The 26,680-nt window shown below is 45.7% G+C and overlaps 1 protein-coding gene across 1 annotated transcript in view; it reads right to left on the reverse strand.

Annotated features, from left to right (window-relative positions):
- Positions 1-26,680, reverse strand: part of LOC116977291 (regulator of microtubule dynamics protein 3-like) — a 79,257-nt gene that overhangs the window by 50,541 nt on the left and 2,036 nt on the right. The window contains exon 2 of the mRNA XM_033027788.1: positions 2,526-2,712. Within this exon, the coding sequence (XP_032883679.1) occupies positions 2,526-2,712 (187 nt within the window). The remainder of the gene's footprint in view (positions 1-2,525; positions 2,713-26,680) is intronic.

A 26,680-nucleotide genomic window follows, 5' to 3' on the forward strand; every position in this document is an offset into this window, starting at 1 on the left:
CCCGCGGTGGTTAGGTATAGTAGTGGGAACTGTTATTGCGTTTTTCCAAAATAAAGTTTAGATGCGCATGTGCTTGACTCAGTATTTTATTGACTGAAACTAGACTGGAGGGAAGCTTAGAACAAGCTATTTACAATTCCAGAAACAAAAATCACGCTAATCTCACTGAGCTACAGTTTGCAGACAACGTATGCATTTATATACACTTTGAATTTGAGCTTCAAGTCATCATTAACTCCTTCAATGAAGTATACACATAAATGGGCTTTACACAAAACATTTGTAAGAGAAAGATCTTCTATCAAACTGTCACTGCTCCTGAACACCACATTCCACGGAAAAAGATCCATGATGATATCCTGGAAAATAAAGATCATTTTCAATACCTCATGAGTTATCCATGAAATACCAATACTGGCTCTAGTGTATCACACAACCTTTGGGCACCTACAGAAAATATTATTCAAAGTTCAAGACCGCAAACCAACACAAAGCTCATAGCATGCCAGACAACAATAAATTTGACCTACTGTATCTGCATGCTTCAAAGACATAGTCCACCAACAGTAAAACCTCAAAGAATGGAGGGGTATGGTCAACACTGTCTTCATCAAGATACAGAGACAGTATTTGTGACCTTCAAGTCTCTGGTGTAAATAGACAAGGTTTCAAGAGCATAGGGACATGAAGCACAATTAACAGGTAGATCACGAGCTTTTGCCAGGTTCTATGATCTTATCATCAATCAACTGCAGACAGTGCAGATCCAGGGAGTTCAAGGTGAATTTCATCATATTTTTGCTTTCACCGAGAGGAAGCTCGCAAGAAACGTGTTGTTCAAGTTTCCTATGGTTTTGCCAAGAATCTTCATTAGCAGATGTCAGTGAGATAGGGTGGTGGGTGGAAGAGAGGGGACGAGCTGTTAAAGGTCTTCTGTCTTGCAGAGTCCCTACAAAGTCCATCTGCTTGCATGCTTCACTGAACAAATTAATAAATTAATTTTGGCTAGGAGCTTGCTTCAGAATGTGAGAAATTGGAAGCATTATCTGCATACTGCAGCTCATCTACTAAGACGAAGGTGACCTTGGCTCTGAATTAGTCGCAATAGTTCCCCATTCATTTAAGATCATCTCCAATCCCATGGTAAATTTGTTGAAGGTGAGGTAGAATATTGCAATGAGAAAGATTGAGAAAAGTGTTAGGGCACTAATGCAGCCTTATTTTTCATGGGTCTTCACCGACACCTGCCACTGTACATCATAGCTTGCATAAAATGGAAATGAATTTCTGTGCAGTCAAAATTAAGGAAGTTGCTCATAGTCTCTCCGTATTGATGGAATCAAAGGCTCTTTTCCTTTAATATATGATGGGCTTTCCAATCCAGGAACAACTTGGGTTGGTTAATTAGTTCCTTTATCAGCTGGTAATTATCATTCTCGTCGGTTTCAAATAGGACAGGTTTCAGGGTAGCTCTGTTGACTGGGAATTTGGCAGGTTGACACTAAGGCACTATCTGTGCCCGCGTGGCTCCATCCCTTCCTCATCTTGTTTCGCCTATTGTCTACTAGATGTTGCACATCACCGTCTCGTTTCTATATATTGGCTATCTTCCATCTGCACTCTGAGAACTGATGTATGGCCTTGATCCGAAATGCCAACCATTTCTTTGCCTCCACAGATACTGCTTGGCGCCCTAAATTCTTACATCAGTTTATTTTGAGGTACAAGTATTTGTTTACTGTCTCTATCGTTTTCTTATACTCCATTATTTTTCACGTCATTGTTTATAAAGGACCTGCAATTACTCTTCCTAATTCTTACTTTTTACTTAAAAATTGAAGATGTTACCATCTCTTCTATACCACGTTATTTTACTGTCACATTCTATTTTCCTTAAGTACTATACTTTCAATCAAAACTATAAAACTTTTCCTTATTCTCTAAACCCCATTTAATATTATATGCAGTTGCATCAGTGTTCTTGTGAGTATTTTATTCCTTATAGTACACATTGTAAATTATGAATTCTTTCATTCAAATGGATTTTAATATTTTATTGACTGTTATTTCTTTTAAGCTATTTTCCCCCGATCGACCTTGGCCAGCGCAACTTTTTTATCCAAATTAATTTACTTTCTTCACATTCATTACCATATGTTCAAATATAACAAATCACTTTCAAACAATGTAAAATTCTATTATCTTTCAAGAATTCGTTTTCTTGAAAGATTCTTACATCAGAAAGCTATTAAATAGTACTACCTCGATTCAAAAACTAAGGTGAAACAATATGTTTATTTGTTCATTCTTCAATACATTAAAGAACAATGTTGAATGTATTCTTTTATTATGGTAACAACCTATTTACATTCATATTTTACATTACTTCAACTTAAATACAACATTTCTGAATTACCTACAACTCAAACCATTGAGTAAAATGTATCCATCATCAGAATTCTCATGTAACTATAAGATTGTTATAATCCAGGGAGAATTATAAAACAAAAACAAAAAAAGATTACCTGACATCTTCAACAATCTGATCTGACATCCCATTCAGGCATTCCCGAAGTTCAATCATCTCTCCTTTTAGTTCTCTCACACATTGAAGTATAACATCTAACTGCTCCCATATTTCAAGTTGCTGTGCTTTCAGTGTTTCATAGTTGCTATTATTATCTGCTGCTTTTGTTCGATTTTCCTTCTTCACTGAACAAAGAAAAAGGAAATGGTTGAATAATGGTAAATGTGACTGTAGATGGGTTATGCATGCAACCTATAATGTAGTTACCTCATCACCACTAACCACGCCCCATCATATTAGTATAACTGTAGTATCCTCCCTTTGTTCCTCCCACTAGGTCCCAGTACGCCTGAAGGCTGGATGCAGTCAGTGCTGGGACGTGTGTGCCATGTGCTATATTAAACTCTCAGTAAAGGTTACAGTGTGTCAGTAATCAATCCTTTACATGGTGTCAGAAGTTTAAACTCGCGTTTCCCGTTTATCGGTTATTATTTATTTTGTCCCCGTTAGTGCCCAGTGTTGGGTTTCCCTTGACATGGCATCCTCATGCCGAAAGCCATCTCCCCTTGTCTTCGACGCTGACATTGCGGAGCGATGGTCGACTTTCGTGATGGACTACACTCACTACGTCAATATTGCGCACCGGTACGACCCAGCCGCGGTCAAAGCATCACTCCTACTCAACCTGGCCGGTCCCGACGCAATGAAGAGAGCTCAAGCCTTTGTCTACGAACCAGCAGTCCTGGATGACAACGACCAGCCGGTCGAGCCAGCTGAATCGGCCGACGACCCGGTATGTCTTTTGCGCAAGTTCGCGGAGATATGCGACCTGCCCTCCAACCGTATACTGGAGCGGGCCAGGTTCTTCTCACGCAAGCAACAGCCGGATGAACCTGTTGAGTGCTTCATCGCCGACCTGCGGCACCTTGCCCAGCGGTGCCGATTTGAAACCATGCGCGACCAGCTCACCAGGGACATTCTCGTCACTGGCATGATTGATCAGAAGCTACGTGCCGACCTGCTGCAACGGCCTGACCTAACCCTGACTCAGGCAATGCATGCGTGCCGCATTGCCGAAGTGGTCACCCCTCCGCATGGGCAGAGGGGGTCTGACAGCCGAGCCATAAATCTAACTGGTGTTGCTGGACAACGACGTATGAGGGACAACTTTCGCCCTCCACCGCGGCCCGTTCGTACATCCCGGGTCCCGAGATCTCAAAAGTGTCCAAACTGCAATTACGTGCACTCCACAGAGTCACAGTGCCCAGCCCTCGGGAAGACCTGCAATTTCTGTGGGAGAATTAACCATTTTGCAGCTGCCTGCCGGTCCCGTGGGAAAGTGCCCTCAGCTCCCAGACAACTCCTAAAGAACCTTCTGCAAGTTGATAGCGAGATGGATTCTCAGTCCTCTGTTGACGCTGCCCCCGACTCTGAGCTCAGCTATTCCACGGGAGATGTAAGTATTTACACTCTCCTCCACAGCCGATCTCGCCTCCCCGATCCTTCTGTGAACATAACTGTAAACAATAAGTCCTTCTCTGCTAAGCTGGACACGGGGGCGAAAGTGAACGTAATGTCAACAAAGCTGTTCCACATGATAAGGAATAATGAGCTGCTGATTGCAGACCGCTCTGTTTTGCGTGCCTATGGGGGAGAGGAACTAACACCTGTGGGGAGGGCGACCTTCCACTGCGTGCTGCAGAAATCTTCCCAGGACCTGTCTTTCTTTATTCTGGACAGTGACTGTGTGACGTTGCTGAGCAACCAGGCATGCCAGGATCTTGGTCTGGTGTCTTTTGACCGTACGGTCCACGAGGTGCAAGCTGTGATGGATCCACTATCCGAGTACCCAGACCTGTTTGATGACAAGTTGGGGAAGCTGCCGTTGGTGTACAAGATCGTGACTGACCCATCTGTGGTGCCTGTGATCCGTCCACCCCATAGAGTGTCGTTCGCCATGAAGGGCAAGGTGGAGAGTATGCTGAAAGACATGGTCAACATGGGAGTGCTGGAGGCTGTCAGCGATCCAACCGAATGGGTCTCCACCATGGTCGCCACGTTGAAGAAAGGAAAAAATGAGATACGGGTATGCATCAACCCCAAGGACTTGAATATGGCGATTAAACGGCCCCACTACCCCATGAGGACTGTCGAAGATGTTGCCGCCCAGGTGGGACAAGCCACAGTGTTCTCCGTCCTCGATGCCAGAAGTTCATTTTGGCAGATACCCCTGGACAAACGCTCCACGGACCTGACCACGTTCAGCACGCCCTTCGGCAGGTTTAAGTTTTTGCGGATGCCGTTCGGCATCAACTCCGCCAGCGAGGTATTTCAGCGTTCAATGGAACAATTGTTTGCAGGTCTGCCCTGCGCGATCATTGTGGACGACATTCTGGTCTATGGGAGGGATGTGGCCGAACATGACCGCAACCTCCGACGGATTTTGGACCGTGCTCGGCAGATAAATTTGAAGCTTAATCGGTCAAAGTGCAAGTTCCGGGTGCCTGAGGTCACATATGTTGGCCACATTTTCACGGCCCAAGGGTTGAAGCCGGACCCGCAAAAGACCAGCGCCATCTCAGAGCTGCCCGCCCCGACAGACGTTGTCAGTCTGCAGCGTTTCCTGGGTATGGTGAACTACCTGGGGAAGTTTATCCCCGACCTCAGCGAGTTGAGCGCACCCCTGATACAACTCACAAAAAAGGACATTGCCTGGGCATGGTTTCCACACCACCAGCAGGCGTTTGATCTGCTAAAGACGAGGCTGGTCAGCACACCTACCCTGAAGTTCTTTGATCTACTGCGTCCGATCGTGGTCACTTGCGACGCCTCTCGATTTGGACTGGGTGCTGCCTGCCTGCAACCCCACGCTGGTGACTCGCTGCTAATAATAATAATAATAATAATAATAATATATCTTTTATTGTCATTGCACGTCAGTGCAACGAGATTTAGTGTGCAGCTCCACTGATGTACAAGAAAGGTAAATAAATACAATACATAAATAAACAAGCTGAATTGATTGACGTGACCATCTGAGGGAGACTGTCCAAAGGGGGTGGGTGGGGGGGCACTCATTAGGGCCGGTTCAGAGCCGCTATAGCTCTTGGGATGAAACTGTTCCTGAGTCTGGAGGTTCGGGCGTAGAAGGCCTTGTAACGTCTGCCGGAGGGAAGTAGTTGAAACAGACCGTGGCAGGGGTGTGATGAGTCCTTATGGATGCTGAGGGCCTTCCTGAGGCACCGCGTGTGGTAGATGCCCTCCAAGGCTGGTAGCTCTGTCCCGATGATCCTCTGCGCTCTGTTGACGACGCGCTGAAGAGCTCTCCTCTCCGCCTCCGTGCAGCTGAGATACCACAGAGATGCCATACGTTAGTATGCTCTCTGTGGTGCAGCGGTAGAACGTTGTCAGCAGCTGTTGGGGCAGACCAGTCTTTTTTAATGTCCTCAGGAAGAACAGTCGTTGCTGTGCCTTCTTGACCAGCGCGGCGGTGTTTGTGGACCATGTGAGGTCTTCTGAAATGTGAGTGCCCAGAAACTTAAAGCTGGACACTCTCTCCACACTTTCCCCATAAATGGAGATTGGGGCGTATTCTCCAGAATGGGACCTCCTGAAGTCAATAATCAGCTCCTTGGTCTTGGAGGTGTTTAGTGCCAAGTTGTTATTGGCGCACCAGTCCGCCAGGTTCTGCACCTCCGCTCTGTATTTTGTTTCATCACCGTTGGTGATCAGCCCAATCACTGTTGTGTCGTCTGCAAACTTCACGATGGTGTTGGTGTCGAATGCAGGGACACAGTCGTGAGTGAAGAGGGAGTAGAGCATGGGGCTTAGTACACAACCCTGTGGTGTGCCGGTGCTCAGGGTGATGGTGGATGACAGGTGCGGGCCCAGTCTCACTGCCTGCGGTCGCTCCGTGAGAAAGTTCAGGATCCAAGCGCATATCGGTGAGCTGAGGCCTAGCTGGTGGAGTTTGGTGGTGAGCTTGGTGGGGATGACCGTATTGAATGCAGAGCTATAGTCAATGAAGAGCATCCTCACATACGTGCCCTGTCTGTCCAGGTGAGTCAGGACAGTGTGAAGGGCCAGAGAGATGGCATCCTCTGTCGATCTATTTGCCCTGTATGCAAATTGATGGGAGTCCAGTGAGGCAGGGATGCTGGATTTAATATGGGAGAGGACCATGGGAGCTGCCCATCTCCTATGCCTCCAGGACCATGACGGACACAGAGCAGCGCTATGCGCAGATAGAGAAGGAGCTGCTGGCGGTGGTTTTCGCGTGTTCGAAGTTTAAGGACTTCCTATTTGGCACCAGGTTCACCGTTGAGACGGATCACCAGCCACTGGTAACGATACTGAACAAGCCTATACACTGCGCTCCTGCCAGGCTACAGCGGATGATGCTGCAGCTACAACGCTTTGACTTTAAAATCATATATAAGAGGGGCACCGAGATGCATGTGGCTGATGCACTGTCCCGGGCCCCCCGGGCCTCCTGCGACCAGCACCCCTTCGAGCAGTCGGACTTACAGGTACTGAACGTTAACTTCGTCCCTTCTCAGCAACTACAGTGCTTGGTTGCACATACCGCAAACGACCCCGACCTGCAGCAGCTTGCTGCTGTCATCAAGCGCGGGTGGCCCACCAAACGGAATTTGTTGCCTGCCAGCGTCCACCCCTATTTTTTGGTCCGCGATGAGTTGGTCCTCCGGGACGGCATTATTATCAAAGGACACAAAGTGGTCGTCCCTGCCTCGCTGCATGGCTTGTATTTTGACGCCGCCCACATGGGGCATCCCGGGGCAGATGCCACTATCTCGCATGCCCAGGAACAGTACTACTGGCCGGCCATGGCTAAGTACATCCAGGCCAGGGTGGATTCCTGTCCGGACTGTAACTCTCTTGCCCCGCATCAGCAAAGACAGCCGCTTTTACAGCAGCCTGCCCCTGACATGCCCTGGTCTTCTCTGGCTGCCGATATTTTCGACTGGCGTGGGAGGCAATACCTTGTGCTAGTAGACTCTTACTCGAATTGGTTCGAGGTGGACCTCCTCCCTGCCATCACCTCCGAGATGGTGATCAGCAAGCTTCGCCGTCACTTTGCCACGTTTGGTTCCCCTGTCCGGCTGCAGACAGACAACGGACGCCAGTTCACCAGCGCCGAATTTCGAGCGTTTGCTGCAAAGTGGAACTTTAATCATTTCACCAGCAGCCCGGAGTACCCGCAGAGCAATGGTCTAGCTGAACGGGCGGTCCGCAGCGCTAAGCACCTGCTTGAACAAACCCGCATCTCGAACGGGGATTTCTATCAGGGTCTCCTGAACCTTCGGAACATTTCCAGAGACAGTACCATGGGATCCCCTGCCCAGCGACTCATGTCCCATGTTGTCCGCCCTCCGATGCCTATTGCCCAGCAGTCCCTGATGCCCAAAGTCCTGCAGCCTGCTGATGTTCAGCAACGTATTGCCCAGAAGCACGAGATCCAGCGCCGCTCGCATGACAAATCCTGCCGCCCTCTTTCGCCACTGATGCCTGGACAGGTCGTCCGTTTGCAGACGTCCACCGGCTACTCCCGACTTGCCACCGTCGTCGGGTTTGACAGCGCGCCACGGTCCTACCTCGTGGATTTTGAAGGGACTGTATACCGACGCAGCCGCCAGCACCTGTTGGCGGTTAACGAGCCCAAACCACCTCCTGCGATTCCGTATACCCCTCCATCGCGTGTCGAGCCTTCCTCCACTAACGTACCCTCTGCTCCCTGCATGCCACGGTCGGTCCTTTCGCCTCGGGTACCCCCCCCTGCTCCTCCCGGTTTTGCTCCCCAGGCTCTGTTGTCCCCTGCAAGGTCTTCTCTTTCTCCCACTTCTGCTCATTCTACCCCTTCTGTTTCACCTGGCTCACCTGTGCCTCTCCGTTCCCCCTCCAAGATGGGTTCTCCACCCACCTTCTCTCCCCCTCCTGTTTCTGTTCCTGTCCCTCCTCCTATTCTTTCGGGTGGGGAGGGTGAAGGTGCTGTGCGCACTCGCTCGGGTCGGATTGTAAAACCTCCGGCTCGCTACGGAGAGTATGCTTAGCTTTGCAGGTTCTGTATAACAAACCTGCCATTGTTGTACCTTGTTTAAATTGTAAGGGGAAGGATGTAGATGGGTTATGCATGCAACCTATAATGTAGTTACCTCATCACCACTAACCACGCCCCATCATATTAGTATAACTGTAGTATCCTCCCTTTGTTCCTCCCACTAGGTCCCAGTACGCCTGAAGGCTGGATGCAGTCAGTGCTGGGACGTGTATGCCATGTGCTATATTAAACTCTCAGTAAAGGTTACAGTGTGTCAGTAATCACTCCTTTACAGTGACATTCATCTTCTGACCAATTAAATTTCAGAAGAAACGGACGGGACAGCGGCGCTGTGGCAGAATTGCTGCCTTGCAGCGCCAGAGACCCAGGTTCGATCCAGACTACGGGTGCTGTTTGTACGGAGTTTGTACGTTCGCCAAGTGAATAAGTGAGTTTTCTCCAGGCACTCTGCCTCAGAGGGCGGTGGAGGCAGGTTCCCTGGATGCTTTCAAGAGAGAGCTAGATAGGGCTCTTAAAAATAGCGGAGTCAGGGGATATGAGGTGAAGGCAGGAACGGGGGTACTGATTGGGGATGATCAGCCATGATCACATTGAATGGCTCGAAGGGCCAAATGGCCTACTCCTGCACCTATTGTCCAGTTTCCTCCCACACTACAAAGACATGTAAGTTAATTGGCTTTGGTAAAATTATAAATATTCCATAATGTGTAGGATAGTGGTAGTGTATGGGGAGGTCGCTGGTCGGCCTCCGGACTCAGTGGGCCAAAGGGCCCTTTTGAGCTGTATCTCTAAAGTCTAAAATAAAGTCTAAATTAAGATATAGATTTCACTTCATAACAAAAAATTTAAGTATGACAGTGATTTTCACCTCTTAAAAAATTCTCAAGTGCCAATGCTTTTGAGCATCGTAGACATAATTTCCTAAGAGCAGTTCTCAGACCCATTGTTATTAAATATTTTCTATATTGAAATGGGCTTTCATTATAAAATTAAAATTTACTGCTGCAATTATTTCAGAAGACCCCACATAAAGGACTGTGTGCAAGTGAGTTAGTTATTAATTGATTGGTGTCATATTTAAGCTTTCCTGTTGTAAAAAGCCAATTGTAATGCATGATGGGATTTGGACAACTCCCATCATAACAAGGGTTTTTTTTCTTAAGTTGAATAATTCACAGCTCTCTTACAATGGGTTTTTTATGTAAGTTGAATAGTTCGCAGCTCACAAGTTTTTTAATGTAAGTTGAAGAGGTTAATCAGATACGAAGGGGCCAGAGGATGCCATTGGGATGACTGGCTTTTGGCAAAGAGTGAAAAACAGCTCCATATTCGGGGGTGGCTGATGGTTTCATGTACATTACATCATGCAATTGGTGTTATGTCTGTAGGTATATAAACTCGGGTTTTCTGGTATTTCTTTGCGTGTGTGCTGCTGGAGATTCAGACGTAAAACTGTTGCCTCTGGGTCTCTAGGTCCACACCCGTCAGACGTTAAATTAAAGCTTTGTATGGTCTTAAGAATTTGTACTTTGTCTATCTTTTTAAGTGAACTTTTACATTGGCATAGTCTCGCAGGTTTCACTGGGACCACCACCGGATGACTGAGCAGAGGTTACCAGGACTGGAAAGGGAGAAATATGAGCTCTATCGGTCCATTGTAACCGACTCCTAGACACTCCTGGAAAACCTCTGTTTCTTTGTCAGAAGTTGGTCTGTTCCCAGCTGAGGTTCTTAGAGATAGACAAAGGTAAGACCAATTGTGAATTGTGTATGCATTTTTACGTATGTATTTTGTGTATATATTTTTAAGAAGGAATTGTGTATGTATTTTAAGAAGGAATTGAGCTTTCTCTCTTTCACTCTCTCTCTATTGTTTTCCTCTCTTCCTCTACAAAGGGCTCGTCGGCCTTGTTGAGACACCCGTGGTTTGTCGGGTTGAGAAACAGGAGATGAGGTTTGCGCCTGCCTTGTTGAGACATCCGAGGATTTGTCGGGTTGAGAAATAAGGGGCTCTCTCTCTCTCAATGATTAAGACGTCTGCCAAGTCGAGACACTGGGGTCTCGATTAACGAGTCTGCCTAGTTGAGATATTTGGGACGGTGTTTTTTAAGGGATAAGGAGTTTGCCAAGTGAGAAACTTGGGTCTCGATTAGCGAGTCTGCCTGGTTGAGAAATTTGGGACGGTGTTTATTTTAAGAATTGAGAAATCTGCTTTTTCTCTCTCTTTCTCTTTCTCTTTCTCTCCCTCTATCTATCTATCGGGTATACTCTGGATAACATTGAAGGAGGAACCCCAGTCCAACATGTGTTATTTGAATTCTAAGTATAATAAGAAATTTAGAATATTAAGTTACAAGCTGACCAAACGGTTAGAAAATGAGAAAAGGTGGAGGGATCCCTTTTCCTGACAAAGCAAAATAGGGGACATTGGCTGGGAAATTCGGACAGAATTAAGCATTTCCTGACTAAAGGCAGATGAAGAAGAGGAAGGGAGTAAGGACTGAGGCAGAAGAAGAGAAACAGTATTAAATTCAACATTGAGAGTTAAAACAAACCTGCCTTCAAGATTTGAATACCTTGCGTTGCTGAGCCTAGGATAAGAATGTGGGTCTTTTTCTGTGGAATTTGAGACCTTATTGGGTGTGGCCAGACTTTGAAAAAGGTGAATCTGATTGGTCGCCACCTCAGTGGGTGTGGCCAGAGTTTGAATGACGGGAAATCTGACCAATCATGATCTGGCTCGTGTCCAATCACAGCGTCCAGGATCCTGGCTGACAGGGAATTGGACCATCCTACCCTGCTGCCTATCATTGTGAAGATTTATGGTAGAAGGAAAAAATGCTGTAACGAGTTTTATTTCCAACTTAATTTTCAAGAAGGTTTTAACAATTTAAAGACTTTATAACCACAATTGAGACCTCAGTCCTCCCAGAGCAATGCCTGAGCTAATAAAACACAGTGGCTTGTAAAATCTGTCTTGTAAATTTTTTGAAACCGAGATTCTGGTGAGTAAAAAAGGTTTTGTCAGAAAACGGGAAAGTAGATTACAAAGAGACGTCTTTGAAGTAAATATAGTATGAACTGCTTTTGTAAATGGCTTTTGTACATTCTTTTGTGTATGTGTATGTCTCTTTAAGAAACTGAAATGCATGGGGTCCCTTGGTGTAAATAGTTGTTTTTTTTTTTAAATTCTTGTTGCTACGATAAAAACGAATCAGGTTTGAAGTCTTTGATACCTGTGTTACACTTTGAAGTTATGTGGAATGTATGTTTTTGGATCATGACTTAAGAGAAAAATGTGCAAATGTGTTATTTATTATAAATGTTTAAAGAGCTTTGTGTTTGATACAATAGTTGTACATGTCCCTTTAAGAAATGGCAATTGTCTGGGGGCTTTAACATCGATCACCTCGAAGCAGCAGTTTGACTGTTTTTACAGCATTTTTTTTCCACTGATAAGGATTCCACTGAGGATTCCAATGCGGTCCAGTGCTGTCAATGGCACACTCAGATTCTTCAGATTTGGAGTATTTAAATCAAATACCTTTCTTGCATGGCTAACTTTTGTGGTTTTAAATACTGAGTTTTGTGTAGGTCTATTGTGGAATTTATTTTGATGTGCAAATTTTGTGTTGTGAGAATTTAATTGTTTTGTGGCTTTCTCCAGTGGAACAAATAAGGGAGAGAGAGAGAGATAGGACTTGTGCCTTCCATCACAGTAAGGAGGTGCCTGGAGATTCACTGTGCTGGATGTTGTGTGGAACTGTGTGTTTTGTTTTTGCTGTTATGACTGCAGGGAACGAAAAATTGTTCAAACTTTTGTTTGTTTGAATGACAATAAAATGAATTCAGCAGAGATTTTATATGACCATCCACTGGGGGCGACATGGAACCAGAATACTCCGAAGGCTGTTCACTTTCATCACATGACAATGGAAATGACTAATTATATTTTATCGTTAACCAGGGCATTGAAGGATGTACAATAGAACCACTATCTCTAAAATTGAACCTGGTACTTGTGTAATAATCAGGAATTGGATGAGGAAGAGGACAGGACATTCGGTGGGAAAGACATTACCAGGTCCTTCGAACAACCCCTACCGCAGAGAAGGTGGAGGGGAGACATGCGTGGGTTCACTTTCACCACTGTAAGATTGTCAGTATAGTGCCTAAAAGATAAAACGTTAACTTCTTTCTTTTAAGAAATCCCTTTCTAGGATAGATTACGATGGACATGTCGCTATTGTTCGCCTATCTTGGGACATTGATAGCCATCAGATCTGCGAGAAACTGAGTAAGTCGATGTAATGCAATGTGATGGCGATGGTGGCATTGGCAGATTTGCAGGTGACGCAGGGCTGGGTGACTGCGAGCTGTGGGAAGGATGCTATGAACTGAGGGTGACCACAGACCACTGGTGGTGCGACTCAAGTGTGGAAGTTACACCTACAGGCCCTCAGTGATTAACTAATTATGTATACACAGCAATTAACCCATGCCTTGCCAGGTCTGCATTTTAAGGTATGAGAAGTGCAGAGACCACTGCCAGTTGAACACAGGGACGAGTTCATACTGTCAGACTACATACTGATAAGGCATTGGGACGGAAGGAATTGAAACTGTGTTGAACAGAACTGTACCAAGTGGTATCAACAACATCAACCGCCAAGAAGATTGAAGATAACCACGTTGGATTCATCTGAGTGACTGTAAATGGTTCAGATAACCAAGAAGGACAATGGGGCTATTGACCCTACTTTATTCTGGGGTTGGCCCTACTCTGTTTTCGCAATACTACAGTGTCTAGTAGTTGCCGAGTGATCAAGCCACTGGTAAATGGGACCCGTAGATATGGGGGACATATATGATAATTTTAAAGGATGGTACACACCCCCGTTTAAACCAGGGTGGAGGGTGAATGAAATTAAGGCTGGGAAAATACCACGGTTGAGAATAATAAGCGATCCTCGTATACCATTAAATACCTCATGGTATTGTAACTACCCAGAGAAAGGGGGTACTTGTGCTATTATCGGGCACGAATGCTGCACTTACATCCCTGATTAATACATCAGGCACTTACATCCCTGATTAATCTTCTAACATTACAGATTTAGCAGCACATATTACTGCAGAAATAAAGACGATTACAGAGATAGGGGAGGAAATGCATAACTTTAATAAAGGTGGAGAATGGTGGCCATTTAGCATGTTTGGAAGAATATGAGGAATGATAATACATTATGGATCTATTGTAGGGACGACAGATGGCACAATGGGCTAAGTGTTCGGCTGGCAACCGGAAGGTAGCCGGTTCGAATCCCGCTTGGAGTGCATACTGTCGTTGTGTCCTTGAGCAAGACACTTCACCCACCTTTGCCTGTGTGTGAGTGATTGGTGGTGGTCGGAGGGGCCGTAGGCGCAGATTGGCAGCCACGCTTCCGTCAGTCTGCCCCAGGGCAGCTGTGGCTACAGAAGTAGCTTACCACCACCGAGTGTGACTGAGGAGTGAATGAATAATGCGATGTAAAGCGCCTTGAGTATTAGAAAGGCGCTATATAAATCCCATCCATTATTATTATTATTACTGCTGATCATCATATTAATGTATGTACTGAAATATCCGAATCCTCTACTATGTACTAACCAAACTCTATACTTGTTATCAGGTTCTGATAAAAAGGAAGGAATGAGTTAGTTAATTGATTGTTGTCATATTTAAGCTTTCCTGTTGTAAAAAGCCAATTGTAATGCATGATGGGATTTGGACAACTCCCATCATGACAAGGGTTTTTTTTCTTAAGTTGAATAATTCACATTGACTGGCTTTTGGCATAGAGCGAAAAACAACTCCATATTTGGAGGTGGCTGATGGTTTCATGTACATTACATCATGCAATTGGTATTATGTCTGTAGGTATTTAAACTCGGGTTTTCTGGTATTTCTTTGTGTGTGTGCTGCTGGAGATTCAGATGTTCAGATGGAGACAAGGCAGGGATGGGTACTGAGTTGGATGATCAGCCATGATCATATCGAATGGCGGTGCAGGCTCGAAGGGCCGAATGGCCTACTCCGGCACCTATTTTCTATGTTTCTATGTAAAACTGTTGCCTCTGGGTCTCTAGGTCCACACCAGTCAGACGTTAAATTAAAGCTTTGTGTGGTCTTAAGAATTTGTACTTCTTTTTAAGTGAACTTTTACACAAGTTTGATCCTAGCACATTTCTGATTTTGTTTTGCTAGTGATTGCATCTGTAAGTAAGTTTATTGGCCAAGTATTCACATACAAGGAATTTGCCTTGGTGCTCCGCCCACAAGTAACAACATGACATACAGTGACAGTTACGAATGAATCAGAAAATACTAAACATTAATAATAATAAAACATTAATGATAAAACACCATTGATCAAGCATGTGAACCAACAAAATACCAGATCAAAGGGAGGCTACAGATTTTTGTCTGTTGAGTAGAGCAAATACTCGTGGATAAAAACTGTTTTTATGTCTGGCTCTGGCAGCTTTGGCAATCCGGAGTCGCCTTCCAGAGGGAAGTGATTCAAAGAGTTTGTGGCCAGGGTGAGAGGGGTCAAAGATGATCTTGCTCGCTCGCTTCCTGGCCCTTGCAGTGCACAGTTCATCAATGGAGGGAAGGTTGCAGCCAATAACCTTCTCTGCTGATCGGACGATTCTCTGCAGCCTCCAGATGTCGTGCTTGGTGGCTGAGCCAAACCAGACCATGATGGAGAAGGTGAGAACAGACTCTACGAAGGCCGTGTAGAATTGGACCATCATTGCCTGTGGCAGATTGTGCTTCCTCAGCTGCCGTAGGAAGTACATCCTCTGTTGTGCCTTTTTGACTGTGGAGTCATTGGGCCCCCTCCCCCCCCACTTAAGATCCTTGGAGATGATGGTTCCCAGGAACTTAAAAGACTCCGCAGATGTGACTGTGGTGTTGTTGATGGTGAGTGAGGTGAGGGGAGGGGGAGCTCTACTAAAGTCTATCTGGGCCAATAATTAACAAGATACCATGTTTTCCTATTTATTTGCATGTGGATGCTGTGGATAAAATAAGTAGTTAACTCCTAACCCTGACTGCTTTTGAAGAGGTATCTTACAACTTTTGATGAAGTATCCCAATAGCAATTGGAAAGGGAGTTCCAGGACTATTTTGCTCCATTGAACATGAATATAATTATCTTTCCAGGGAAAATTTGCAAGTGATGCTAATCACATGTTCTATGTGTGAACAACTTCACCCGAGTAACACAAACAATACAAAGGTTGATCCAATACAACCTTGGTCCAAATGTAGACCAATGAAATGAATTCCAAAGGCAAGGCATGATTGACTGCTCTTGACATTAGGCCAACAGTGGTCAGCATGTAGCATTGAAAAGCCCTTGTAAAATTGAAGTCAACGCACGGAGGAAATTCTCCAATGGCTGGAGTTATATTTGATAGTTATGGTTGTTGCAGGTCAATCAATACCAGGGCACTGTTGCAAGGGTTCCTCAGTGAAGTGCCCTGAGCTCAAACTCCTTCAACTGCATAATCAATGATTATCTCCACTTTTGACTTTGTGATAGAAGGATGTTCAACTCCAATGTCAATTCCAGTCGCATCTCCAAGTCAAGTCAAGTTTATTTGTCACATACACATATAAGATGTGCAGTGAAATGAAAGTGGCAATGCCTGCGGATTGTGCAACAACTACAGAACAGAATGGAACCGAATCAGTATTTAAATGTGAGAAATAAAACAATTTAAAAAATCACAACATAACAGTAAATTAGTCACTGGTGAGGTAAGAGTTTTCAGTCCTGATGGCCTGTGGGAAGAAACTCACTCGTCTGAAGAAGGGTTTCGGCCCGAAACGTCGCCTATTTCCTTCGCTCCATAGATGCTGCTGCACCCGCTGAATTTCCCCAGCAATTTTGTGTACCAACTCACTCATCTTCTCTGTTTCCACAGCATAACAGCAGAGGCGTTTGCCTGACGGTAGCAGCTGGAACAGTCCGTTGCTTGGGTGGTAGGGGTTCCCCATAATGTTGCTGGCTCTGGATCTGCACCTTCGGATGTATAGGTTCTGCAGGGGGGCGAATGTAGTTCCCATAGTGCGTTCAGCCGACCGCACTACTTTCTGCCTGGGCAGAACAGTTCCCAAACCAGATTATGAAGTTGTCGGACAAGATGCTTTCTACAGCCCCAGAGTAGAAGCACTGAAGGATCCTCAGAGACCCTGAATTTCCTCAGCTGCCTGAGGTGGTAAAGGCACTGGCTTGCCTTACTCACCAATGCGGCAGCGTGTGTTGTCCATGTCAGATCCTCTGTGATGTGGACGCCCAGGTATTTAAAGCAGCTCACCCTATCCACAGTAGCCCCATTTATCTCCAGTGGCGTGTACTTCCTCGGATGTTGTGCCCTTTTAAAGTCCACAATCAACTCCTTAGTTTTTATGACATTTAAGAGGCTGTTGTCCTGACGCCAGAGTGCCAGATCAGCCACCTCCTCCCGGTAGGCCTTCTCATTATTATCGGAGATCAGGCCCACCACCACAGTGTCATCAGCAAACTTGATTATGGAGTTGGAGCTGAACCTGGCCACGCAGTCATGTGTCTACAGGGAGTACAGTAGGGGGCTGAGGACGCAACCCTGGGGGGATCCTGTGTTCAGGGCGAGGGTGTTTGATGTATGTCTTCCCATCTTGACTACCTGTGGCCTGGCGGTGAGAAAGTCCAAGACCCAGGCACACAGGGGAGTGTTAAGCCCCAGTTCCAGCAGCTTCTCAGCAAGTCTGGTGGGGACTATCGTATTGAAGGCTGAACTGAAATCAAGACCAGCATCTCCTCACATAGCACCCCTTCTGGCTATCAAGGTGAGAGAGAGCGGCGTGCAGAATCTGGGAGACCGCATCGTTCGTGGATCTGTTCGGACAGTATGCGAACTGTAGCTGATCCATGTTGCGAGGGAGGATGTGGTTCTTGATCAGCCTCTCGAAGCATTTCATGACCACCGAGGTGAGGACCACCAGTCGGCAGTCATTCAAACAAGCTGGAGAGGCATTCTTTGGTACAGGTACAATGATGGATCTTTTGAAGCAGGCAGGGACCACGGACTTGGCCAGGGAGAGGTTGAATATTATGGTGAGCACTGGAGCTAGCTGAGTAGCACAAGACTCAAGTACTCGCCCAGATATACCATCTGGGCCTACAGCTTTCCTCGTGTTCACACGCGTCAGAGCCCTCCTCACGTCATGCTCGGACAACGAGAATGTGTGCACATCCCCAGCGTCCCTAGCCAGCACGCTGACGGTGTTGTTGTTAGCCGGCGAGCTAGGTTGCCAGTCTCGAATCATGCGTGAAAAGAGTTCAGGTCGTCAGCTAGGGAGGTGCCGGCACTTCCGGTTGAGGGGGGGCTGCTTCGGTAGTTAGTTATAGTCCGTAGCCCCTGCCAAAGGCGTCTGGTGTCCTGCTACTCCATCTGCGACTCCATCCTGTCCCTGTACTTCCTTTTTTGCATCCTTCACTGCCCTTCGCAGTCAGTAGGACTCTAACTTGTAGTCGTCCATATTTCCGGATGCCAGGCCAGAGTTGTAAGCATCGGTGCGAGCATTCAAGGCAACACGAATGGACCTGTCCACCCAGGGTTTTTGATTAGGAAAGATGCTGACCCTTACCGTGGGGACGATGTTATCGGCTATTGTTGCAATGAAGTCCGTGACCGCTTCCGCGAACTCACTGACGTCAATGGAACTTGCTTGGAACATATTCCAGTCGACATTGCTCAGTGCATCTTGCAGCATGGCCTCTGACTGGTCGGATCACCGCTTCACGTCCCTCGTCACTGCCGCTTCCCGTACTATTCGTTATTTATACTCCAGCAGCATGAAAATGGCAGCCTGGTTAGATTTTCCAAAAGGAGGGAGAGAAACGGCCTTGTAGCCTTTCCTGAACGGCGTGTAGCAGCGGTCCAAAGTTCTTTCCTCCCTGGTGGCACACGTGATGTGTTGGCAGAAGTTAGGCATGACCTTTTTGAGATTGACTTATTAAAATCTCCAGCCACCACCATAGCTGCATCGGGGTTCTTGTTTTGGTGTCGACATAGCACATCGTGTAGGGCCGATAGTGCCACTTCGGTGTCCGCATGCAGTGGAATGTAGACGGCTCCACAGCAAATGAAGCGATCTGTGCTCGCATGCAGTAAAATCCAATAATCCCTGATAAGAGGGAAGTAGCATTTGTGTCAGATAAGTACTAACTAAAATCATCCTCAACAAGAATGAGTCTAGTTATCTACACTTAGCGTTCAACGGTATTAGCAAGGTCAGGGCTCGGTTCTGTGCATGACCAATGACTGAACATTCAACCACACCAACCGCAAATACCACGGCAATTTATGGAGATCAGAGGAGGGAATCTTATAACAAGCAACATCCCAACTGAATGCTCCAAAAAGTTTATTTTATCCACAGGGCATGTCAGAAGTGTGACAAAAATTATCCTATTGTCTGGATGAGCGCAATTTTAATAGCACTCAGGAAACTTAAAACGTTCCAATCCAGGACAAAGATCACTCCACTATTCAGTGCACAAAGTGTTCATTCCTTTCATTAAGTTAAACCACAGTTGCAGTTTGTACCATGCAAAAAATGCACTGATGTTATTTGTCCAAGCTATTCAGATAGCACCTCCCAATCTTAGGCCTTTACAACCAAAAGGACATGGGACATAGATGCACAAACCTAGAACGGTACAGCACAGGAACAAGCCCTTTGGCCCACAATATCCATGCCGAACATGTCAAGTTAAACTAATCTCCTCTGACTGCACATGATCCATATCCCTCCATTCCCAGTATATGCATGTGCCTACCGAGAAGGCTCCACTCATGATATTTTCAATGACGTAAACTCAATGCCCTGACTAATGAAGAAAAGGAATACCACCAATGTCTGGTCCCCTTAAAGTCACCTACCATCCTAGTTTGAAAATATATGCTACTCCATCATCATTGCCGGGTCTAAATCCTGACCAAGCATTGGTGAAAAAACCCTCAATTTAAAAAAATCTACAGGGGTTCAAGGTAGTGACTCATTACCACCTTCTAAAGAACAGTAAATAATGCACAATAAATGCTTGTATATACAGTGGCTTGCAAAAGCATTCATACCCCTTGAACTTTTCCACATTTTGTCAATTACGACCACAAACGTAAATGTCTTTTATTGGGATTTTATGTGATAGACCAACACAAAGTGGCGCATAATTGTGAAGTGGAAGGAAAATGATATATGGTTTTCAAATTTTTTTACAAATAAAAAACTGAAGTGTGGCGTGCAAAAGTATTCAGCCCCCTTTACTCTGATACCCCTAAATAAAATCCAGTGCAACCAATTGCCTTCAGAAGTCACCTAATTAGTAAATAGAGTCCACTTGTGTGTAATCTAATCTCAGTATAAATACAGCTGTTCTGTGAAGGCCTCAGAGGTTTGTTAGAGAACATTAGTGAACAAACAGCATCATGAAGCCCAAGGAACACACCAGACAGGTCGGGGATAAAGTTGTGGAGAAGTTTAAAGCAGGGTTAGGTTATAAAAAAATATCCCAAGCTTTGAACATCTCACGGAGCACTGTTCAATCCATCATCCGAAAATGGAAAGAGTATGGCACAACTGCAAACCTACCAAGACATGGCCGTCCACCTAAACTGACAGGCCGGGCAAGGAGAGCATTGATCAGAGAAGCAGCCAAGAGGCCCATGGTAACTCTGGAGGAGCTGCAGAGATCCACTGCTCAGGTGGGAGAATCTGTCCACAGGACAACTATTAGTCGTGCACTCCACAAATCGAGCCTTTATGGAAGAGTGGCAAGAAGAAAGCCATTGTTGAAAAAAAGCCATAAGAAATTCCGTTTGCAGTTTGCCACAAGCCATGTGGGGGACACAGCAAAAATGTGGAAGAAGGTGCTCTGGTCAGATGAGACCAAAATTGAAGTTTTTGGCCTAAATGCAAAACGCTATGTGTGGCGGAAAACTAACACTGCAAATCATCCTGAACACACCATCCCCACTGTGAAACATGGTGGTGGCAGCATCATGCTGTGGGGATGCTTTTCTTTGGCAGGGACAGGGAAGCTGGTCAGAGTTGATGGGAAGATGGATGGAGCCAAATACAGGCAATCTTGGAAGAAAACCTGTTAGAGTCTGCAAAAGACTTGAGACTGGGGTGGAGGTTCACCTTCCAGCAGGACAACGACCCTAAACATACAGCCAGAGCTACAATGGAATGGTTTAGATCAAAGCATATTCATGTGTTAGAATGGCCCAGTCAAAGTCCAGACCTAAATCCAATTGAGAATCTCTGGCAAGACTTGAAAATTGCTGTTCACAGACACTCTCCATCCAATCTGACTGAGCTTGAGCTATTTTGCAAAGAAGAATGGGCAAGAATTTCAGTCTCTAGATGTGCAAAGCTGGTAGAGACATACCTCAAAAGACTTGCAGCTGTAATTGCAGCGAAAGGTGGTTCTACAAAGTATTGACTCAGGTGGGGCTGAATACCTTTGCACGCCACACTTTTCAGTTATTAAATTTGTAAAAAAATTTGAAAACCATGTATCATTTTCCACTTCACAATTATGCACCACTTTGTGTTGGTCTATCACATAAAATCCCAATAAAATACATTTACGTTTGTGGTTGTAACGTGACAAAATGTGGAAAAGTTCAAGGGTATGAAAACTTTTGCAAGCCACTGTAGGCACATACAGATTAAAACAAGAATAGGAATTGGACTTCTTATTTTACATATGATTATTGGCTTGAAGTTAAGAACAGCTATTTTTAATTTGTTTGGGAATTCAATTATTTTGTTCAAATCAAAGTTGTGCCAAGTTCTGTAACTGAACGGTTGGGCCTGAATCCAACATGAACAGCTGGGGCAATAATTGCCTGGAATTGATTGTCTTGGAACAAGCTATAATCCACATGGCCAGGTAAACTCCAGAGCTGTAGATATAATAAAGAGCAAAGACAGGATACAACAATAAATAGTAAGATTAAACGAGAACGTACCAGTTTGAAGTTTGATCTTTATTTTATGAGGAGTAACGTTGAGGGATTACATGAAGAGCCCGCCAGGACGCACGCATGTCAATCTTCAAAGCAGCGGTGTGAAATCACAGATAACAGTAAGTGAGCTGAACATAGTAAGATTAGAGAAATAGGATACCAGTTGAACTTTATGATCGAGGGTTGGGCGTGGAGGGCACGTAATCCCTCAACGTTACTCTTCATAAAATAAAGATCAAACTTCAAACTGGTAAGTTCTCGTTTAATCTTACTATTTTACTTCGGAGTCACGCGAGTGACTACGTGAAGATTTTAAAGCTCTGTGATTTCATGCCGTGGAAACGAGTCCAGGCGTCATACACTGCATCAGTAGGCTAATGATGAGTGAACATTAATAATGCATTCAGACATGACATAGATATAGACATGTTGATGCTATTAATGAACAATAGTGGCAATAGTAACCTCCCTCAACCGGGAGGAAGTATGAAACAGACCTAACATAGAGTTAGCAAATACCCCGGATCTGGCAATGGGTTTATTCTGAATATTTGAACAGATCGTTAGTTTGACCATCCTGCAGCCACTAGGATGTGGTCCATAACCCTGCTGCTGAGATATAGCGGTCCTGGTGCAGTGAGACTCAAAATGTCAATGTTCACTCCGGTATATGCCAGACCCATTTAACCCCCTGGAGGTTTGTAGCGATTCCTTATAACGAGGTTTTATGTAACTAACAATATTGCTATTCAGTCTATAAGGCTCTTAGGGACCTTGACATACTGGTGTAGATGCGTGATCACACGCAACCCAAGGTCCATGGGATATGCAACATCTAGTTTGGTCTTATGTCCCTGTCCCTATGCTTAACTAATCATAAACAAAACATGTTTATTAGAGCCCGCAGATATGATCATCCTATCCAGTGTAGCAATGACTGGACCCGTAGCGCTGTACTTAGTGCCATGGCATAACCACTAGTAAGTGAGTTTGACCAAGGACAGGGATGTTGCTGGTGCCCGTTGGCGAAGTGACGTAGCACAATGTTAACAACCCATATCTCTGCGTCCCTAGGCTTGGGAGGTTTAAAGTTGACGATACCCTTCATAATCTAGATGTCAGAGGGTGAGACCGGACAGAGTGGTTATTGTTCCCCGCAGCCAAATGATGAGGAGGTACTTCAGGCACAGTAAATGGAACTTTAACTTAATGTTATAATCCCATAAAACTGAATTTCAAGGTATCAGTCATCCGTGCCGAGTTAAACGTAAAGAAGCATAAACAATACTTCCCATCTCCTATGAGGAATGCTGCTATTTGGTGCTATCCCTGCAATCTGCAGTGAGCACTCCCAATGCTTTTGGTTTGACAGCCCGAGCCACAGGAACGGTCTCTCAGAGTCTGTAAGTCAATGAATTGATTATATCATGCAGAGGATGGTTTCAACAACATCACAACTGAACCAGCATCTTTTTTGTATTCAGAAATAACCATGTAAGGTTTTATGCTCATTCCCCACATCAGCGGGAACCATGGGTATATAACCCAGGCAGGCACTATGAAAATGCCGGAAGCGGGAATCTTGCTGAATTTTGCAAGACCCGTCTTATGAGGCCAAATGGAGGTAGACATAAAAGAACATTCCTCTCTAGTGTAGCGAGAATGCACCCTTCGCCACTGATATGCCTCGTATTTTGCAACTGGTGATTGAGCCTGGATCGTTAGTGTTCCATCGATCCACAATGTCATTAAATGCTTTGTGATCGCACATTCATTCTGTGTTGTCATTGATTTTGCATGATAATACACCATTGCTAAATGCGGTAAGATAAAACTATCACCGGATACTTTGATTTGATTGTACCCTTGTGATTAACACATACCAACACCAAAGTGTATCACCTTAGACTTGTGCATGCAGATTATGCATATTCACACACCCTTTAATGCACAGAATGCACCTGGTGTCCATTGGCAGTTGATACCATGACTGAACAATTGATAACTCATGCTAATCCCATCTGCCTCCGTAACTAGAGATGGTATTAGTAAATTTCACATCTTTGAGCAATAGCATCAGTTTGGAAATGAGTGACGATTTACGGATGAGAGGTTTAGTGGAGCAACGCTAAATACTGTCCGTCCACCATTGTGACTTTGATAGTTTCAGCTGGGAATAGCAGAGGTCTAATCTTTGTATCCGAGCGGAATCCCAGACAAATAAATGGATTAATAGTATCCCAATAATCAATAGTTTCAGTTGGTATCAACTTAATTTAAATTTAACTGGACGGGTGAGAAACCCAATTTCTCAAATATAGCTATGTGGCTGATAAGGCAAATTTAGTAAAATGCAGTATGTTCAATATCATCCAGATTGGCCATAACACTTATTTGTTAGCTCTGTGCAGCCGAAGCACTGATTGTAGTGATTTGGTCAATAATCTGGGAACTGAAGTTAGCCCATTTTGCCACGCTCTGAGTGTATCATTGCCTCATCCAGTTAAATTTCAAATATCTCCGAACCCTGGGAGCAGAAATGATTACATGGAAGTTATTCAGAAATGTCTATACTGCACATGCGGGTTGAGGCTGTTGACAATGATCAGTCCACATCTCCCATAATTGTGAGCCTGCCTTGAAAGGCAACTCCAACCATACCTGTTGTGCAGTATAAAATAATCTTATGTTATCCCAAACCAGTATAAATATTCAAACCAGTTTAAATATTACCAACTTGTATCCGTGACAGGAGACATCATCGATGTGGCTCCATACCTTTATCCGAATGGAAGGACTTATGCAACCCGACCCAGGAGCTGCCTTAACCATGTGTGCATGATTTTTGCACCTGCTCCTGGGAGGTAGAGGAGCTCGAGTACGGGGTTGGCGCATCTTCCAGGAAGGCCGTTCTGGGCCTAAAAAAGACCTTTGTCCCGGTTGTACGGCCTTCAAGCTTTCACCAGATTCAGTGGTTTGCTGGTGGGTGCGTAGGGGTGCTGCCGTCGGAGATGTCAGGTCTTGCGTGATGATGTGGCCTTCATGAGCCCAACGGCCCTCGTCGAGCTTCTTGACTTGTTTCAACAGATTGCCCAAATGGCAGTATACCCCAGATAGCTGTTCACCGCAGGGACACTGAGAGAAACACAGTTCCCTGGTGCTGGGTATTTGGTAGTTGTCATTCACATCCTGCTCCTGCTGCTGGTTGTGTTGTTCCTGCACCCCCAGCACACTTGTGGTATCTTCAGCCAAACCACTGTCTTCAGAGTCAGCCCAGAAGTGACTCCTAATGCTCCCCTCTGTCGAGGGAGATGCATTATGCAGCCCTCAATAAGGTGCTGCCATGGGTATCCTAGGACCCCATGGTGACTAGACTACATGAGCATGTCACATTGTAGCATCTGCTCCATCAACCGCTCCATGCGGGATATGCGATCAGTCGCCCCCGTCGGCAGTGAGTCTTCACAGCCCGACTCGTCCGAGTCTTCGGGCCTGTCCGACTTCTGCTTGGCCTTCCCGCCAGTCTATGGTGTCGATTCTGACTGTGCAGGTGCCAGGTCGGAGACTGCTGATCGAATAGCGATCCAGGTGCAGCCTACCGCTGCTGACTGCCCGCACTTCCGCGGTCCTCCGCAGTCAGTCTGGATGCAGTCCATTTGGACTTAGTCCATGGTTCCTTTCCTGTAACATATTCTCACAAAAATAGCACAAAACGACCTTAGAGTAAAGAATTTACCTGTATGTCCTGGTTTAAATCTTCTGCTGCGGGGGCAACGCTCCTCCTGAGCCTGGTCTCGTGGTCGTAGTTATTGCAGCCGGGATTCCCTCTGTGGTCCTTGTAGAAGGGCTTTCATTGTCGGGTTTTTTCTCCCCCGAGCTTTGATTCCTGTTGCTATAACCTGGATTTCCTCCGCGGTCCCTTATAGCAGGGCTTCGCCGCGATGTTTGCCAGTCGGGGCTCCCCCCCCCGAGCTGGGTATCCCCGCAGTAACTGCAGCCGGGATATCCCCGCGGTCCCTATAAAAGGGATAGCCGCGATATTCATAGTCGGGGGGTTTCCCCGCTGTGTTTAGTACAGGTGCCACCGGCACCAATATGAAGTCGCTGGTTTTACTGCCAGCGGCTCGAAAGGCGACACTGCCGCCCGCTACCCGTATTCCGCTGTCTTCCGAACGGGTTCTCCAGGCACTAACATAAGGCCACTGGCTCCACCACCATCGGCTCGAAAGGCGAATTCACCACCGCCCGCTACCCGAATTCTTCCGAGCGGGTTCTCCACCAATATGAAGCCGTTGCTTCAAAGGTGAATTCACCGCCGCCTGCTACCCGCATTCCGCGGTCTTCCGAGCGCCTTGGTCCGTGGGCGGGATTCTCCGAGGTCATGCCCGGGATTCCCTGAAATTCGTGACTGGGGTCCCCCCTCTGTCCCGACTTCGCCCCGGACATTTAGCAGGGCCTCTAAGTAGAGGTTCCTGCAAGAAGATATAAAACCTGAACAAGTTTTTTAAAAACTTACCTTCAGGTCTGCCGCTGGCAGGAGCATCGCGTCCACCCTGCCAACCGTAACGCAATGCGATAAACGATATGACACACATGCGTCCTGGCGGGCTCTTCACGTAGTCACTCACGTGACTCCAAAGTAAAATTAAGCACATCATCCACACTACAGCCAGGAGTTATCAGCATTGATTGCCTTTTCTAGATCATTTAGTCTCAATTGTTTTGAGATATGTTTTGATGTGAATCCAATTCTCTAAATTTATGAGATGTTGGAGATGAAAGAATCCAGCCAAGGGCAATAACCCAGTTGGCATTTTTGGCTGAAGATAGTTACATCTGATACTCACTGGCTGCTTTGCCATCTTTGAGGAATATCCCCAACTTACTTCCTAATAGGACGTGACCAGATTGCAATCGTAGATGTGGCATATTCATATAGAATGTGTAGGAAAGAACTGCAGATGCTGGTTTACATCGAAGATAGACACAAAATGCTGGAG

This window comes from Amblyraja radiata, chromosome 9, assembly GCF_010909765.2.
Source record: "Amblyraja radiata isolate CabotCenter1 chromosome 9, sAmbRad1.1.pri, whole genome shotgun sequence".
Taxonomy (NCBI): Eukaryota; Metazoa; Chordata; class Chondrichthyes; order Rajiformes; family Rajidae; genus Amblyraja; species Amblyraja radiata.